At 37.7% G+C, this 18,153-nt stretch overlaps 2 protein-coding genes across 4 annotated transcripts; both read right to left on the reverse strand.

Annotated features, from left to right (window-relative positions):
- Nucleotides 1-1,526: 1,526 nt before the first annotated feature.
- LOC127800201 (ubiquinone biosynthesis protein COQ4 homolog, mitochondrial) lies at nt 1,527-9,041 on the reverse strand. 2 transcript variants are annotated; one of them, XM_052334680.1, is made up of 4 exons: nt 8,502-9,041; nt 7,519-7,611; nt 5,251-5,438; nt 1,527-2,470 (listed from the first exon to the last, which is right to left on the reverse strand). In XM_052334680.1, the coding sequence occupies exons 3-4, from the start codon at nt 5,431-5,433 to the stop codon at nt 1,979-1,981; spliced, it is 675 nt and encodes a 224-aa protein (XP_052190640.1). In that variant the 5' UTR covers nt 5,434-5,438; nt 7,519-7,611; nt 8,502-9,041; the 3' UTR covers nt 1,527-1,978. The 2 variants fall into 2 exon arrangements, with proteins under 2 accessions (XP_052190640.1, XP_052190639.1); XM_052334679.1 differs by lacking the exon at nt 7,519-7,611 and having other exon boundaries at nt 8,502-9,040.
- A 2,825-nt stretch (nt 9,042-11,866) lies between these two features.
- Nucleotides 11,867-18,153, reverse strand: LOC127800073 (uncharacterized). 2 transcript variants are annotated; one of them, XM_052334479.1, is made up of 6 exons: nt 17,776-18,153; nt 17,450-17,564; nt 17,055-17,300; nt 16,662-16,967; nt 16,385-16,568; nt 11,867-12,329 (listed from the first exon to the last, which is right to left on the reverse strand). In XM_052334479.1, the coding sequence occupies exons 1-6, from the start codon at nt 17,850-17,852 to the stop codon at nt 12,304-12,306; spliced, it is 954 nt and encodes a 317-aa protein (XP_052190439.1). In that variant the 5' UTR covers nt 17,853-18,153; the 3' UTR covers nt 11,867-12,303. The 2 variants fall into 2 exon arrangements, with proteins under 2 accessions (XP_052190439.1, XP_052190438.1); XM_052334478.1 differs by having other exon boundaries at nt 16,662-17,300; nt 17,776-18,152.

Consider the following 18,153-nt stretch of genomic DNA (forward strand, 5'->3'; position numbering starts at 1 on the left):
AAGAAAATATTTATTCATAAAATTACTTTATGTTCCCATGGTCGTTTACACAAAGACTAAAGACTAAAAACTTAAAAAAAAAAAAAAAAAAAAACTGCCCCCTTTTCTATTTTTTTTAAATCAAACAAAGTCTTTTGTTAATTTGTTATTTTATTAATTACTATAAATTGAGCAAGTCATTGTTAGGCACCCTACTTACCGGAGAATGTCGGGAAAGATTCACCATTTTCCTATTAACACAGGCAAAGCCAGCACTCATAGTCATATACGTACGATGAAAAATATAATTTTTGTATAGATCTTTTAAATTTGAATTATGAAAAGAGGAGGAAAAAAGCAAAATCCTGATATAATGTGCTTAGGAAATACTGTAATGATGTTGTCTGCAATCTGAAACTTGTCTTTGAGCGATTTAGTCAATGGCTCTAATGCTAGTCTGCCTTTTCTAAGAAAAAGCCTACCAGAACGTAGCCTTCACATACTTACTTGTCCCATGCTTAACTAAGGGAACTTCGTAATTAACCGGCTAGACATGTGTTTAGCATTCGGTCTAATTGCAAACTTTAAAGCTGATCATGCATGCAAGTCTGGCAGATGGGTGAAGTTACAAAGCTAAACCATTAATTAATAACACCTTAATTGGGGAGATGAAGATTAAATAATGTTAGTATTATAAGAAGAATGGACTGCAAAAAGGAGTAGTGAAGTGAAGGACCACAGCTTGAAAACGGGGCATTGCCTGTTCAAGCTGCTACAAGTGATGTTGTGGTCCCTTAGCACTTGGAAATAAATTTATTACTGCAAAACGGAACTTAATTAATCACCGTTTGCAGGATTAACAGATTAAAAAACAGTGTCAGGTACAGACGGGGTAGGTCTCAATAAACAGGAATACGCGGCTACTGTATAAGCGTTCCCTACCATGTAAAGATGGAATTAAAGCATGAAAAGTAAAATATTATATATACATCACACATTCGTTAAGGTTTGGTGATTGCCTGATGACTGAGGCTCACTGGACATCTGGTTTTGTCGTCATCTGCAAATATATATATATACTGTAGTTCTTGTAGATTCGCGTGTTGATAAATAACCAGTGTTAATTTCGAAGCTCATGATGAGGAAGACTCCATACGCGATCTAATCACACAGTAAAAGAGGTGAAACTCAAAGATTTGGCATCTTCTTGCAACTGAATTAATTAGCAATGCCTGGTCTGCTAAAAAGAAGCTTCAGATTCAGAGAGACCTAATAATTTTGCAGCCCAGACCTAATAAAAAAATGTGCCAAAGAGAACAAGATTTAGATTTTATTCAATAACTTATAATTTGGATGACATGGCTGATATTAACGTAAGTTAATGACATTGTATAATAAAACACGCCCCCCCCCCCCCCCCCCCCCCAAAAAAAAAAAAAAAACTAACACATTCTAAATTTGGAGAAAGGCAATATCTTTTTCATAATTTATCCTAAACAATTATAGTTGTTTGACACGATATTCACAGTTATGGGAGCGAGCACTCGTTTGCAAAATAAAGCTCCTAAAAATGATGAGTAACTTTCAATCAATGTGGCGTTTGCTACAATCTGAGAAAACAAAACATTATTCGGGCCTAAGTCCAACTCAATCCGAGCTCTGTATGGACTCTCAGGACATGAAAAAAAAACTTAACATTCATCCTGCAGAAATGAGAGTTTTCATGGATAGTATACCCCCACACAAAACATCATTTAAGAACTTATGAAGGCCATTCTTTATAATTAACGAAACAAAAAAACAAACAAACAAACAAACAAAGTAATGATTACGTTTGAGTGGTGAAGGCCATTCTTTACCAGTTTGATCCTTCCTTGTACAGGTAGGTTCTACCTAAAAGGATGATGAATCTTTTGCTTAAAAGAAAGCACCCCTCTGCATCCCAATTCGGCTGCTCACTCTAGGCGAAATTATCAGCGCCCGGATACCTAGCCACATTTCAGCTTGGAGGAGGAGCAGGAATTATTCCCCATCTCTGCCTAGCATCCTCTAAATCCTCATGGAAGTGCTTCTCATAATATAAACACATGAGATCAGTGCATTGCACACCGGCCCGGAGAGCCCAAGGAAAGTAGTGCTGGTAAAACAATGCCCTTTGCTTCCCGCTAAATCTTGCCGTACCCCCGACAACTGACATCAGGCACATGGGAAGCAGCATTTGCTCGAACTCTATCACCTTCAGAGCTGATTCCCCCATCAAGTTGGTAGGGAGGCCAAATAGGGTGTGCCAGAAATCGTGCACCTCACGGGCACGCATGGCAACATAAGCCAGCTCCTCTGTTTCCATGAACCGGACCGGTGGTCTATCATCTGGGGAGAAGTTCCTCGATCCCATGAATCTAGCATAGGCAGCACCAAATGTATTTGCTGGTAGGTCCCATGCATGTCCAACTCTTGAAGAGATGACACGAGGCTGTTCCAACAGTATTGCCTGAGAGAGAGAGAGAGAGATGCATCACTTGAAATATATAGACAACTGTTGAGAAGGCTCATAGAACATGCTCTTCACAACATTGAATAAAGAATAAAATAATGGTAAAAACAGGGAAAAACATTACGAATTTAACTAGGTAAATGAAGCACGTTCTTCAGCGCATCTAGTGTAAAAGAATAAGAAAACAATAGTTATTAAGCGAAATATAAAAGAGTTGAAGCAAACAACAGCTGAAGCTATCAAGATAAATCAATGAGTTCATGAGCATACTTATTAAGGTAGCTGAATATAGAGTTGAAGCAACAGCTGAAGCTTACAAGATAAAGCAAGGAGATCTATTGCAAAATTTGAAGGCAGAGCACCAACCAAAACACAAACAAAATCCTCTTCAATTTCTAAACCCATGATATAAAGAAGAATAACTTAAAAAAAAAAAAACAAAAGATATAAAGAAGAATAGCTGCTGCCGCCATTTTGCTGTTCTAACGTATTAATTTTTTTTCTTGACAGTTCTCATAATTTCATTCTACCAATAAAATAACATATGAGAATATCAGTTTAAATGTACATCTATACTGTACTTTAGCATTATTTTAACATGTTTGGGCCATCAAACACTTTCTCCTGATGATATCTCAAAATTGCAACATTTATCTTGACTTCATCCTGTCTAGTCATGCTACCTGAACAGTTTTAAAAATGTTGAACATTTGTTTCAGGTATGAGAGAAACCAGAGTCAGAACAGCATATGCATCTAGTCTCCATTTGGGGGCACACCTCACAAATGTTCAAAGAAAGAAAGATAAAATAGATAGTGAGAACTGGAATTTGATGAAAAAACAGCGGCACGCTGGTAATAAGTTTCTTGGAGAGAAGAAACCTCTCAAGGAGGGGGGATTGTCACAATTCCAGAGCTATAAAAGTAATTGTTTCATACATGTAATTTTCTCGGATTGTACCTTAGGCTGCTGTAGTATTGTACCTTCAGTTTGTTAGTAACTGAGAGGATGTAACAGCCTATAAATAGGCTGTCGTAGGAGAGAATAGGCATTGCTGAATAAATTGAATTCTATTTTCCCTCTCAAATTCTCTCTCCCTCTCTGTTTCATCTGAATTCTCCCCCTTTCTTCTTATTTTCTCCCTCTTTCTGTTCTGTTTCCCCCCTCCATTCTGTTCTCTCTCCCTCAATTTCCTCCAAATCCCATTCTAAACCCTAGGTAAACCCTAGGATTATGACAGCCATCCACCAAGATGTCATCCACCGTGCAGCTAAGTGAAGATCATCCCCAGGAGATATGAGTTTAGCTGTCTAAACAACTATCACCTAGGCAAGAAATGAGCATAGGGAAGAACTCAAGAAGTAAAGCCTACTGCCAATAAACCTAGGTGCACATCCTGGAGCAGAGAAACTGCAATGGAATCCACAAGATGCAAGGTTGGGCACCATGGCAAAACCCAGACACAGGCGTGCACACACGGTAGGGGCAGCTAGCATGCTGACCAAAAACACACTACAGAATGACAAGACCAAGTTGGGTGCTACAAGGTATGCTACACGAGGTGGCCAAAAGTAAGTTCAGGAAGACGCACAAGCACAACACTAAGAAAGCACGGGAAGGCACAGGGAATGCAAGGAAGATCAAATAGGGAGGAAAGCTAAGCGCTCAAGACAACCAGATGCCTCTCAAGCTACAAGAAAGAAGAGGTGATAAGGCTTTCACTGAAATAGGTGGGAAAGAGTGCCAGCTCTTGAGCATAAAAACCATGCAGGCATGCCAGGAATTCAGCATCAACAATTGTACAGCATGCACTTGTACGTTTTAGAACACTGTAAATATCTTTTAAACATACAAAGAGTTAAATGTGTTAGATAAGGTTCTATATTAGCAAGAAATATCTTAGACATTTTGGAGGAGGATTCCGAAAATTATTGGACCAATTAGCTCTTGGATAACGATTAAGGAGGTGGGTGGCTAAATATATACCTTCCCTCCACTCATTTGCAAATCATTTTAAGTATTCTCCAAGTAATAGAGTGCTTCAAGTCTACTTCTCTCTCTAGCTTCCTAAGTTTCTTTTTGATTGTTTCAAATTAGGTTTACTTATCCCTGAAGACAGCTTGGTTATAGCTAAGGGCCAAATAGTAATGCAGTTGAGCAATTAAGCTCTGCCTCAACCAAGGTTATTAGAGTTATTGGAGCCACAGGAATCACTTGAACTATCAAAATTATTGCAGTAGGAGCCATTATGGGCACCCCTTGCATGCAGCAATGACAGGTGAGAGCCATCAATTATGCATGGAGATCATATTCCACGGTGCATAACTCTAAGGGACAATTAGAACGATGCTCAGGTGGAGGATCCTACTTGAGGATTCCATGAGCATCCTCATGACAAGTGGGTAGTATAGGTAAAAAGGTAAGACACCAATCCAACGGGGAAAGTGTCTAAACTTGGTCCGATCAGTAAGGCATTATGTAGTATTTCCATTGCCAATTTATGGAGATGAACTCATAGTTACATAGTATAATGAAAATACATTGGATTCCCGGAGTGTGAGCTCATGGAGCTGCTCAAATGCCATTCACGGAGGCATAGTAATGGAACACCATAGCTTTGAATCGTAGAAGTATGTAAAATCATCATAACATAAAATGAAAATTATGTAAATAAGCTAACATATGGATTTAACTCTCAGGAGTGGACAGCCACAAATGTAGCTGCACGTAATTCTAAGGTAATGAAAATCTCAATTTGCAATGAAGGAAAGCCTTACTCTTCCTTCAGGGGATCTCTTCATTCTTTCAAGAACCCTTTCAAAAGCAGGCTTCCCAGTTGTCTCTCCCAAAGCAGCTATGAGATCAGCTCTCCGTGGGTCCAGCAATGCCCCCACAGCTGAACCAAGGGCAACTGCAGCCTGTTGCCATCCATTCAGCCGCACACGTGCCCCCTCTATCATTGCATCTATAAGTTAAAAAAGAGACCTCAAAATCTTACCAAAATAAACCAGTTGTACAATTAAACTATTCTAAACAATTCCAATACAGTTTCATATAACAAAATTGATGAACAGGCTTGGGTCGGCTCGGCTTGGCTTGGCAAGAATTTATAAAAAGTTGTCATAATCAATCGAATGAAGTAAATAATTTATTTATTTTTAACAGAAATATATAATTCATATGGCAAGAGCAGAAGAAAATCCAAACACCTTGAGTATTTTCACAAACAACTTCAGTGCAAAGGATAAAACCAGATCAATTTAGAAATATAACCCTGTCAGTTACAGAATAATGTTGGGATGCAAACACATGTCACGGCCCTAGGTTTTCCTAGGGTTTAGAATGGGATTTTGGAGGAATTTGAAGAAGAGAGAACAGAATGGAGGGAGAAAACAGAACAGAAAGAGGGAGAAATTGAGAAGAAAAGGGGAAGGGTTCAAACGAACAGAGAGAGAGATAAGAGTGAGAGGGAAAACAGAATGGTTTCATTCAATTAATTCCTGCTCTATTCTCTATTCAACAGACTATTTATAGGCTGTTTACATCATTGCAGTTCTTATCAAACTAATCAAACTAACACACTAACAAACTGCAGTAAAATTACAACTACTTCCCTTTGGGTCATGACAACACAGTACTAAACAACAAAAGCCCAATTGATAAATAAGCTGTTAGATAACAAAACATATCATTGAGCAATGAGGAACAAACTGTTAAGACTTCAAAAATCCCAATCCAACTGCAGAAGCACAGCAACAGATAAGGAAAACCAGTGAGAATTAATCAATTGCATAACAATTACATTCAGGCAAGTTTTATTTCTTGCCTTGACAAGATGTTTTTAGTTGGCACACAAACAGAGAGAGAGGTTCTCAATGGAGGGAGAGAAGAAAAATGTGGTAAGCTTCAGTTTTTCCTTCTTTCTTTTTTTTCCACTTTATTTTAAGGTAATCCTCTCTTTTGGGTGGGAAGGCATTCATAGCCAATACAGAGCCATGGAACTCTCAACTAAGGATGTAACCACGAGTTTAAGTTCATAATAACCTTTATCATACAGATACTAAAACCAACCAACAGGATAATCAATTTCCACAGACAGACTCCACGCAGTCCACAATAATATTGCATGCATAGGTATCTCTCACTTAAAACTAGGGTCCATACTGACAGAAAATCAAAAAACAAAAGAGGTAATGCCAGAAATTTTAAGTGTTGGAGGAAAGTGAACCTCCAGCAATCACTTATAGTAATAGATGCCTCAGTCATACAACAGTGATTGCAAATCTTCTTCCAAGTTCGAGCAGTCAATATTCAAACCTAAGGAACTTCTCCAACAACCATCATGCGTCAATCCAAATTAATATAAGGAAGAAGTATGTTTACATGAAATTAATCAAATAAAAAAAAAAAGTATGTTTACATGTATCAGACCTGAAGCTCTTCTAGCAATCAAAGTCTGAGATTCCTGAAAAGCCATTGTGATTGGAAAAGACTAACCAGTCTTCACATTGTGTTCTAGGAATCATTTTTAAACCCTAATCAAACTGCCAGAAAATGAAAAAAAAAAAAAAAAACAAAACCTAGAGGTCCCATGCCAATGCCGATTATTGCCCATGCACATAAAAGAAATTTTTATACAATGAATAAAATATCTAAAGGTAAAATTCGTAAGGATAATTTCTCAAGAAGAGATATCCACCTCCATGGCGTATAGTTTCAGCTCGAAGAAGAAGAAGAAGATCGTATTTTATGAATTTTGTGAGCTTTATGAAAAGCTTAATGCCAATATTTTAAATAGAGAGTATTCAAATGATTTAAATTGTTTGTTGATATAGATTACATAAACTTTAGATGGACAATCAATCTTTATTTATGGTATTTTTGCAAAGCATGCTTCTTTTTCTAAAGACTTATTAATCTATTCATTCTCCCCCCAAAAGTCTTAAATGTTCTTTCAAGATGAACACACCAATTTAATCATGTTTTATATGTTTTATTTTTAATAAAAATCACATTAATCTTATTACAAATAATCTCAGTCTTACCTCGTTTAACATTACACCACAAAATCAGCACTGCTTTGATGTCAAAATGGAGGGCACTAAAATGGGATGTCTCCTAGTGGCTTGACTAATCCCCTGTTAACATTTTTTCCAATTCACAGCTCAAATAAGAGAATAAAACTGCATTAGAGCATAAAGAATAAAAACAATTGTCGATCTTATATCATGAATTCTAGACTGACGTAGCGAGTATAGTCGCAAACAGAAATAGTTAAAAGAGCTATAATTCATATAATCGACCTTATCTACCACAACTGATCATCTTGTTAAACTAATCAGCTAGAGACCCAATACTCCAAACAAGCGAAACACCAGAAGAGATACTTAAGAGTGTTAATTCATCTACAGAGATCCAATTCTCAAAACCCAAAACTGGGAAATTGGATTCCATGCAGAGGAACATTTCCATATTCATAGGAAGCATAAGGGTTTCTGGAAATGGGATCAATTACCCAGTATACCCAAAATGTTTCTGGAAAGGAAAACTAAATCCAAATATGGAGATCCATCCATTAGTCAGCCCATCCAGTGCCGTACCTGAGATTTGGGGGCCCTGAGGGAAAATGTAAAGATGGGCCCCTAGAGAACCTCCAAATTTTATTTTTTTATAATAAAATATAAAAAAATAAATAAATATTTACACCATATCAAAGAATAAAATTAAAAAAAAAATTAAAGAGACAAAAATATCAATCAAATTTACATAATCAAATTGTTGGAATATTTTTTTCTCAATAGACAAGATAGCCAATCTTGTGACATAATTGCCAGATTCAGCCAACATCAATAAAATAGACGTAGGCAAGCTATCCAAATCTCCGAATGCATTATGCATCATAAACAAAACGAAGTGAAGGAGCAACTAACTGCTGAAAGTAACATCAATAAAATAGACATAGGCAAGCTATCCAAATCTCCGAATGCATTATGCATCATAAACAAAACGAAGTGAAGGAGCAACTAACTGCTGACAGTTGAAGCAGATCTGGAGACTGGAGTTAGAGCTTCTGAGAAGCAGATCTGAAAGAATGAATCTGATGAGCCAATCGGCAATCGAGAAGCAGCGAGCCACCAGCGACAGCGAGCGACGGACCAAGAGGCAGCGAGCCACCGGCCACGAGCACGAGGGCGAGCCGGCAAGGGCGAGCGACCGAGCAGAGCAGCGAGAGGCGACGCTTGCTGGGCGAGCGACCGAGCAGCGAGCCACCGGCCACGAGGGCGAGGCGAGCCGGCAAGGACGAGCGACCGCCGACCGAGCAGCGGGAGGCGAGAGAGAGAGCGCGAGAGCGAAAGGGCGACGGAGCAGCAAGAGAAGAGAGAGGCAGCAAGTGACCGGCGACGGATCAGCGAGAGGCGAGAGCGAGGGCGAGCGGCCGACGGCGATGGAGAGGGCGAGGCCGAGGCCGACGGAGCGAGAGAGGTAGGGCTAGGGCAGCGAACGAAAGAAAGGAGGGAGAAGGGTCGCGAACTTGGCAGAGGGGAAGGGGGTGGGCGGCTGGGCTGGGCAATGGGCCTTACAAATATGGATGTTTACAATTTATGGCCCTAAGTAGTGAAATTTTCATGGGCCTGAGGCAGCCGTCTCATGGACTCATGAAAGGTCCGGCCCTGAGCCCATCGAACAATAATAACTGTCTTCCATAGCCAGACCATGAAGATTACAAGCAACGAAAAAACAAAAGGGGCGAAGAATCAAGAAAAACAGAAAATTAAAACATGGAGAAGAGCCCAAAAAGCAGACAACAAAGAAACAAATCATGTTTTTCTGCAACCTGAAACACAGAAAATGCACCAGAAAGAACCACTTTTAGAAGGAAGAAGAAGAGGGCGGCGGCGGCGACAGTCGGTTCGAACGGCGATGGAGGCGTTGATGGCGGCGCCTGCGTCGGAGGCGAACGGCGATGGAGGCGTGACGGCGACCAGAAGGAAAGGAGAAGGCGCGGGCGACCAGAATGTGATATCTGGTGTGATTCCTTGTAAATAATGTTGAAATTTTGTTCATTAATAATTCTTTATTATGCTCAACTTAATTTGTTTATATTCACAAATAAATTTATTTTTTTTTAAATCTCATTTATAACTTATTTATAAATAATATCAAATATTAAAGTATAATAAATATACTTTATTTTCAGATCAAGCCTGATACATTATCTGCATTGAGCAGTAATATGTTGTCCATGTCCGACGATAACTTGTTTAAGGTGACCCAATTTGCCCACGTCAGGCAGATTGATCCGTTTTTGAAAATAACGTGAACTTATTACAATTAGAACAATGATTAAACTTCAACCAATGCACTTTGTTCAAGACAAGTTGAATTATTTTTAGTTTCAAAATAATTTTATTAATTAAAAATAAATGTATTGTATTTTTTAATATTTTATTAATTAATAAAATAATTTTAAAATTAAAACCAAATCCACCTTATTTAAATACTAGTAGGATTTATTAAAATTTAACCATGCAATGGTTAAATTATCCTATATAATAATATCAATATAAGTTTACATATATATATATATGTGTATATAAAACTGAATAATAAACAAACAATAAATGTAATTTAAAGAAAATGTAAATGAGTTGGTATACTATGAACATAAAAAAGTTTGTTCATTACATAAATAAGTGAAAACCAAACTGGTTTACGAATATTATATATAATGATAGCGTAGAGAGAGAGAAAGAGTAGCCATTGTGCAATTTGAGGAAGGAGAAGGAGAAAGATGGGATTATCGGCGTCGAACAGAACCTCAGCCACGGCGCCGGAGAAGACGGAAGTTAGCTATTGTTTTTCGGCGAACAAAGGAGAGACTAGACTAACATAGATTGAGAAGATGGCTTCCGCTGCTGGGCTGGCTATCGGCATCAAACTGCACGTCATTGCTAAAGAGAGCAACAAAAAGAGTTCTAAGCTCTTTGCCGTCAAACCTAGTCCTCCATTTGTGATATTCACCGGACACCACCGACTGTTGAGACAAAAGAATCAAAAGATCGAAGACTAGTTGGAAAAGGGCAAGCTTCCATTCTGTTCGCTCTTTCCCTCAATAAAACTATATCCAATCCATTATACCAAGTAAACCCAGAGTAGTTGTCATTTTAACCTTTTTTTTTCACATTCATGTCCTATAAGTCATCTTTTTTTCACTTACACCTACCAAAAGTTGGCACTTTTTATATAAAGATTGCTGGTAGGACTGTCTTAGAATGCCATTAATTTGTTCTGACAAACAAATTTCATATCTTGGGAAACACAAAATCACAACAAAAAAATATCATGCACGCATCGTTATACATGCGCTATACATTTTTGTATATTAGTTGGGATCGTACAAAAATACTATTCTCATGTATCCATCGATTATGTAAACTATTTAAAACGTAATTTTTCCAAGCCAAATTGGGCGTCTGTTTGTTTGTATTTACAAAATATGTGAACAAATGACATATTTCAATAAAGTGTAATTATATTTGTTTATTATACAAGACTAGCATTATTTGGTAGGCATACCACGCCGGAATTTTTATCACAGTATGTATAGTGAGGAAAAATACCACCTCCCAAACCAACGTCGTCAACCTGATCACAACCACATGAACTTAAATAATGATTCAATTATCAGCATTCAACACTTCGTTATATGATTGATCGATCAGTTATCACAGGCATGAAATTATTTAAAAATAATTTTTAACATGACTACACAAGTTTTTTTCCCTCCATAAGTGACCATGTAACTCCTATAACCGAAATCTAACTAGTCAAACTCCAATTCAGTTTTACCTTGTGATTTGAATCACCCATGCATTCGAAATTACAAAGCTGTCCAAACTAAAAACATTTTTCACCACAACCAGAAGAAATTATTGAGCCACTAGCACAAGTGGAATTGCAAGCAGAGTCATGCTACTTAAAGTCATGCTAGTTGTACATTATTTTTATACATCTTGAGCTATATAAAGAGCTATTATAACCAAAATACCCTTCGCCTCCATGCATCTCATGAAGAACTTTTTTATCATTGGTACACTTTTATGTAACCCAAGATATACACAAATATATACCAATAGCATTTTCCTTGCAATAATTACTTTACCTGATGTAAGCGAACATTTTTCCAACAAGTCACTTTTAATAAAGAGTCATTTTGTCTACTAAGAATTTATATTCTACTTCCACTTCAAGGCAAAAACTCCAAATCTTTTACAACAAAAAATATAACAATTTCTGCAATTGTACAAAAAAGTTCTTTGGTTATCGACCACATACCACCCCCCAAAAAAATGGCAAACAATTAACAATGATACTTGGGACTCATCTAGCGGCTAGCGCTAATACAAATACTCCCTAGAAAATGATTTTATGAGTGTATCAAATACAAATGCAGTTCCCAATTAAAGGCAGAAAGAAACTATATACAAGTAGCAGCAAATAATGGCTATGTACGCCTTTTGTTTGTGTTGTTTGTTGGAGGGAATACAAAACCTTGGACAGAACATTGTGAACGTTGCCCTTGGTTAATACAACAGAATTTACTGGACAGAAAAAATCAAAACTGGAGAAGAATAAAGTGGGTGAGGATATTAGTACTGCAGCACAGCAGAAAACTACGGCCACCTCTAGGTTACGAATAGGACCATTATACGCAATCAACTACCAATATAAAAACAAGCCTGACCTTACCAGGTGTAGGCAATGATGATCGGCACTTTGCTTCCAACACCGCTAGGTAACAAAATGCTAAATAAGGAACCTCCTGCTCCTTAAATGGCACGTAGAGCAAACAAAACTGCGGAGGAAAACCAATACGATATAAGCCCATAAACCAAAACAACCCAATATCTAGAAAAGGAGAACAAAAAAACAAAAGCATGACACCCATCCCAGGCTACTGGTTCACAATGCCATAAATAAGATTTCAAGAAAGAGGAGGGAAAACAAATAGGAAACATAGAAATAAAGCACCATGCATACAAATACTGAGAGCACAGATAACGATATTGAAAAACAAACAGGCAATGGCATACCTACCATACACTGTTTCTTATATCACTAGGTGTGAAAACCCTATGTTCCAAATATATTTATTTTTGAACCAAATTACTAAGAATTTTACTTTCATCATGTGCATTCACTTGTCTCCCCATCCTATTAGTGTAGGGTATCTGCTCACCGTGTCCTAATGATGTACTTCGTGTATATATTCTTTTATAGATTTTCTTGGGGTTGCATTTCTGCAGAGAGCCATCTTATCAAGCACCAAAGTAGCCCAGTTTTGGTAGGCTACATGGATATTCTTTTATTTCATTTCTTATTTGTATAAGCTGTCTATTCCTATAGACAGTACAGGAAAGTCCATTTTTATGTTGTTGACATATTTATATGAACATAGGCAGACTTACTCAAATATTTGAATCAGATAGACGTACTCAGAATCTCAGACTGACTATTTGGCTCCATTATATGTTGATATTCAGTTATACCAACAAGGTTGTTTGTTGAGGATCTAGTAATGTAGTTTGACATTTCATTGCTTTCTACATGTGAGGTATATTCATGGTAAATCATAGACTTGATAGTTACTGGTAGAATTGGATACTCAGAGGTTTGCAACTTCCTAGGGGATCCCCTGGCTACCTAGGTATGGGCGCCAATCATAGCCCCCTTATTTTAGAGTCACGACACCTTATTAATTGCTGTTTAGTCAAGTCAGTCCATACCCACACGACCACTATGCAAAAGTAGCTGGCCCAGGAAACCAAGGTGGTGCCCAGGCTACCATGGAGAACAGCCTTTAAGACACCTCAACCACTCAGCTGCCTACTTCTTTCATACAGGAAATCTAACTTTTTAAGGAGATAAGGTATTTAAAGCATCAAAGCCAAGCAAGCAAGCAACATCAATATAGAAAATATCCTTCCATCGTTATGCTTACACCATTGGATTAGGTACATTCACACTCATCTTAAAATGATATCATTACAAATTATAGGATTAAGTACCTCAGCTTTTCAAAATGGAAAAACATTGACCGTTTTGGGAGACCAGCAAATATAAGAACAAGACACAGGAAGTATCATGAAGATGGTGCAAGTTATAGGATGTTATCCTCAGATAGACTCACATCCCAAGGATAAGATATGGATCACAAGGTCGCAGCAAGCCACACATGAAAGAATCATGCAGACAAAAGAGCTCCAAATGGTTACTTCTAAACAAAACAAGCAAACATCACAATGCCATAGATAACATCTGAAGCAACTTGAATACAAGCATGGGTTGAGAGGTGAATAAACCAAACCTAATGAAACCCACTTTATCAGAAGTGGCCCCAAGAGGCAACCACGAGACTTGGTTGATCTGAGGCCAAAGCACCCACATTCACTAACCCACACTTGCAGGCTCAATGGGTCAACCCATAAGCATATATGAAACTCATCCTAGTACCAGTGATCCAATAATTGTTCCACAAACAATTACAAGGATTGTCACAACATATTGAAGGAAAGGAAACAAAATCTTAAAGAAAGGGGGAGCGGTGGAAGTTGACATCCAACCATCACAGAAATAAGGCTGACACACCTTGGAGAAAGATAAGTGCAGGGAACAGACAGAGTGCTCTCCTAGAACCATGAGCTCAAATAAATTTCTGGAAGCAGCTGGGTTGCCTGTTTGAGGGAACAAGAAAATATGACTAGCCTTTGGTATTTTGTACTTTGAATGCGGTTTCAAAAGAATGGAGTCTGAATAAACACAAAAGATTGGGAGGAAAGGTGGCTGATAAGGGGCTGCTCCGAGAGGAGTGGACAATACCCATGAGTAACTTCAGGGCTTATCTTTTTGTCTGAGGGATGGATTCATCAACCTGTGAAACAGAAAGGGAAAAAAAAGGCTACGCAAAAGGTGATTAGATTTAAATGGCCTACAACTTTAAGAAGAAGAATGGACAGCTATAAGCAATATATCAAAACTCCATAAATACCACAACTGGAGCAAAAATTGCATCTAGTTCTTTAAAATTCCATCAACCAGTATGCTAGATGCAGCTGTCGTATCACAATATCTGAAGTAAGTAACGGAAATCAGAACTAAAACCATGAATTTTATCAAGCGTCAGAAAACACCTAAATCTAACAGATAGGCACATTTAATGGCATGTCATCAACACAATATATAAGATATTTATACAAAATAAGGGAAACATGAAATAAATTTTTCACAGAAGAAAAATAGTAACCCAAAAAAATTGAAAATACAAGTTCCGTGGTATACATACATGTTGCATAGAGTCCTGTGTCCGCTTTCTAACACAATTTTAGGTTCTTCAAACTTCATAATTTCAGGGAAGTAGACAAATGAACAAAACCCATGTTTCAAAAGCCAGCATCACCAAAAAGAAATCAAATGGAATACATCTAATAGGTCAAATGTAACAATATCAAGAAATGAAGAAAACATGCAAGAAAAATAGAGAAAGAAAGGATTCAAGAAACCCTGTAGTTTCACATCTAAAGATTAATTTAAGCATGACACTTTTGACTTCAAATTAATAGATTTAACCTTGATGAAGTGTGGCAGTTAGAGAGCAACAAGAAAAAGAAAATAGCAAAAGGAAGCAGGCCCAAGATTCTGCCTAGGGTGTCTACATAATAGAGACTGTAATATATTAATGGCCATTGTGTATTAAGCACAAAAACATATTAGAATAGGGACAACATATTAGAATAGGGCCCGACAAGGTAGGGACACATAAATAAAGGCAAGCTTAGTTGAATGCTCGAGTCTCTTGCAAACAAGGGGTCCAGGGGAGAGTTAGACACACAGCTTTATATTTCAGTTCTGTCAACCAACCTAATGTATTAGTTGTAATAAAACAACCCTTTCTGCTATATGAAGGACCATCTGTTTAATTTTTACATTAACATTTTATTTGTATTTTAATATTAACAATAATAGTAAAAGATATTGGGTCCTAGAAAAATCCATAACCAACAAAAATGGAAGCTTCTGGTTTTAGAGTTTCTAAATATAGAACGTAAAGTATAATATATCAAAATTTACCATAAACTAACCAACGATTGAGCTAGTAAATGTAACCAATGGCTCACTGATTCAGCTAGGAATTTATCAACAAATAATACACACATAAGCTTAAAAAATAAATAAATAATAAGAATAGGAAATCAAGTATGAATATTCAACCTTTTTTTTTCCCCTTCTGATAAGTTTTCTTATTCCATTTTTTCCAACAAGCAACCACATCTATTGATTGAATGAGAAGGGGGTGGGGACATACCAAGAAAGAAAAAGAAGCCTATGAATCACAAATAGAAGTAATAGTAGTACAATAAGACAAAGAATTCAATCATGAAATCATCCGTCAAAATTATCATCCAGCATTTTTTCACTAAGGAACAACTTATATTGATTGATTGAGAGAGAGAGAGACTGAAACCTATGAAAAACACAATGCAAGTAACAGCAGTACAATAAGACAAGGAACCCAATCATAGAAGCATCCATTCAAATTCTCATTATTCAGTGTTACTAGAAATCCAAAACTTATCTGAACAAACCTGAAAGGAGCTCTCCCAACTGAAAACACAAGAGTAAATATTAACTCTCTATTTCCTTTAAGAAATATTAAGGTACACAAGCACACACTTATATATGAAAGCACATACAATAAACATATCAAGAGACAGGAAATAAATCTGAACACCAGAAACAATTTAAGTCACATTTTGAACTTCATAGATAATGACACGCAGAAGGCAAATAAGAATAAAGTGAAACAAATAATCTAACAATAGAAGGAACGAACTAGTTAGAAGACAAACTTACCAATCAAACAAAAAAGAAGAAAAATCCAAAATACTATCTGCAGGGGCCGGCTATACTGCATTTGATACTGAGACCTTTGAAGAAGCCTCTGGATAGCACCATGCCAACCATAGAGTTGCTTGTCGTAGCAATCATCACAACCATCAAGGCAACTCTTACTTCTCTCATAACAATTGTTAATACCCTTCACAGATAAAGCAGGAAGATAAGCAGTGGCAACATAGTAAATTAAAAATTTTTGAAAATATATTTTATTACTAAGATGTAGATTATTCACCTTTGTCAACTGAGTTTGTGATAATGTACTGTCAGCTTCTTGGTGGTGATCTTGATTCTTCAATTTCCTATAGCCATTCTTTTGCCACTTCAACTTAGATGCAGACTCCATTGTACTTAGAAACCCTGAAAAACTGGGCATCTTTCGAGGAGGCAGCCCAGGCTGTCCGCTGGACAAACTCTGCGGGAGGACATCATCAGCAACTGCAATCTTCCAGGCACCAATGTCAGCACTAGCACTTGCAGTCCTGCGATGTGCAGGAAACTTCTCCTCTTGGACCTCCACTAAATTCAATTCCACTGTATCCTGTAGATGATTCGAACACTTATGTGTTGATTGTTCATCATCCTTTTGTGTGTTCATTGATTCTTTTGCCCTGATTTCATTGCTTACAAAAGTTTTGTCTGAAGACGTTGGTCGTCCTGAAAGAAACATTGCAAGTTCATTACATTCACCTTCATCCAAGTGCACCCAAGAGTCAGCTGCCTTGCCATCTGAAATGGCTGATTCACGTAACGAAGTTTCTACTCTAAGAATCTGGCCGTCAATTGCAACAACAAACTGTCGATGCCTTTCCTTCGCATCATCAGCTGAGCTATTAGTGTAACTCGACTTGACAGCACGTTCAAATTCCTCCAACTGCGTTAAATTCCAGCAACCAATACAACTTTGGTTTAATTATGGTTAAATAAGGCATCGGCTACCAATCCCCCGTTCCTAAAACCAACATACACGCGCACAAATAAAAAATCATGCACAAAAAGATACAACGAGTTGGAGATGATGACCTGCCATTTCGTGGTGCCGAGAGCAGTTTGCAGGTCCCTGCGAAGTTCTTCAGAGTTCCACATTTTAGGAGAATCTTTCATTGAGTGAATCCACGTTCTATAAGTCGATTCCATCCTTCAAAACATAACATAAAGTAAACTGCTATTAGGAAAATTCAATCTCATCACCTATTTCAGACTCAAAACAAAATTGCGACGGACAAGGCCCTGAATATTAATCTAGAAATACGGATATCATACATTCCTAAACAAGCACAAATAATTCGATAAATGGGATAAGAATCAGAAGGCCAGAACCAAGCCCTAGACGAAGAATCAAACGGTACCTATCAGCGGATTCCTGAACCTCTTCCGCCGCAGAGAAGAACGGATCCTTCTCCCACCGATCAAAATGCGTTGCCATTTCTTAAATAACAGCCTCCAATCACCAAAATCTATACAAATTCGCCCGAATCTTGCGACAGCTCCACGCCAAAAACAAACCCTACCTGGCAGGATATATCCCCCGCAAAATCTATCAAAATCCAAATCGACCAGGCATTGGACTCGACAACAGCATCTCAATACAAGTGCCTCCTCGCGAGCTGAGATAGAGAGAAAAAGAGATCCCCACGAGGAAGCGCGAGAAAAGAGGAAAGAGTGTTAGAGAGAATAATAATCGAGCGACAAAATGGATCCCGATTTTTATTGTGATTGTGCTTGTG

Source organism: Diospyros lotus, chromosome 4, assembly GCF_014633365.1.
Source record: "Diospyros lotus cultivar Yz01 chromosome 4, ASM1463336v1, whole genome shotgun sequence".
NCBI classification, from domain to species: Eukaryota; Viridiplantae; Streptophyta; class Magnoliopsida; order Ericales; family Ebenaceae; genus Diospyros; species Diospyros lotus.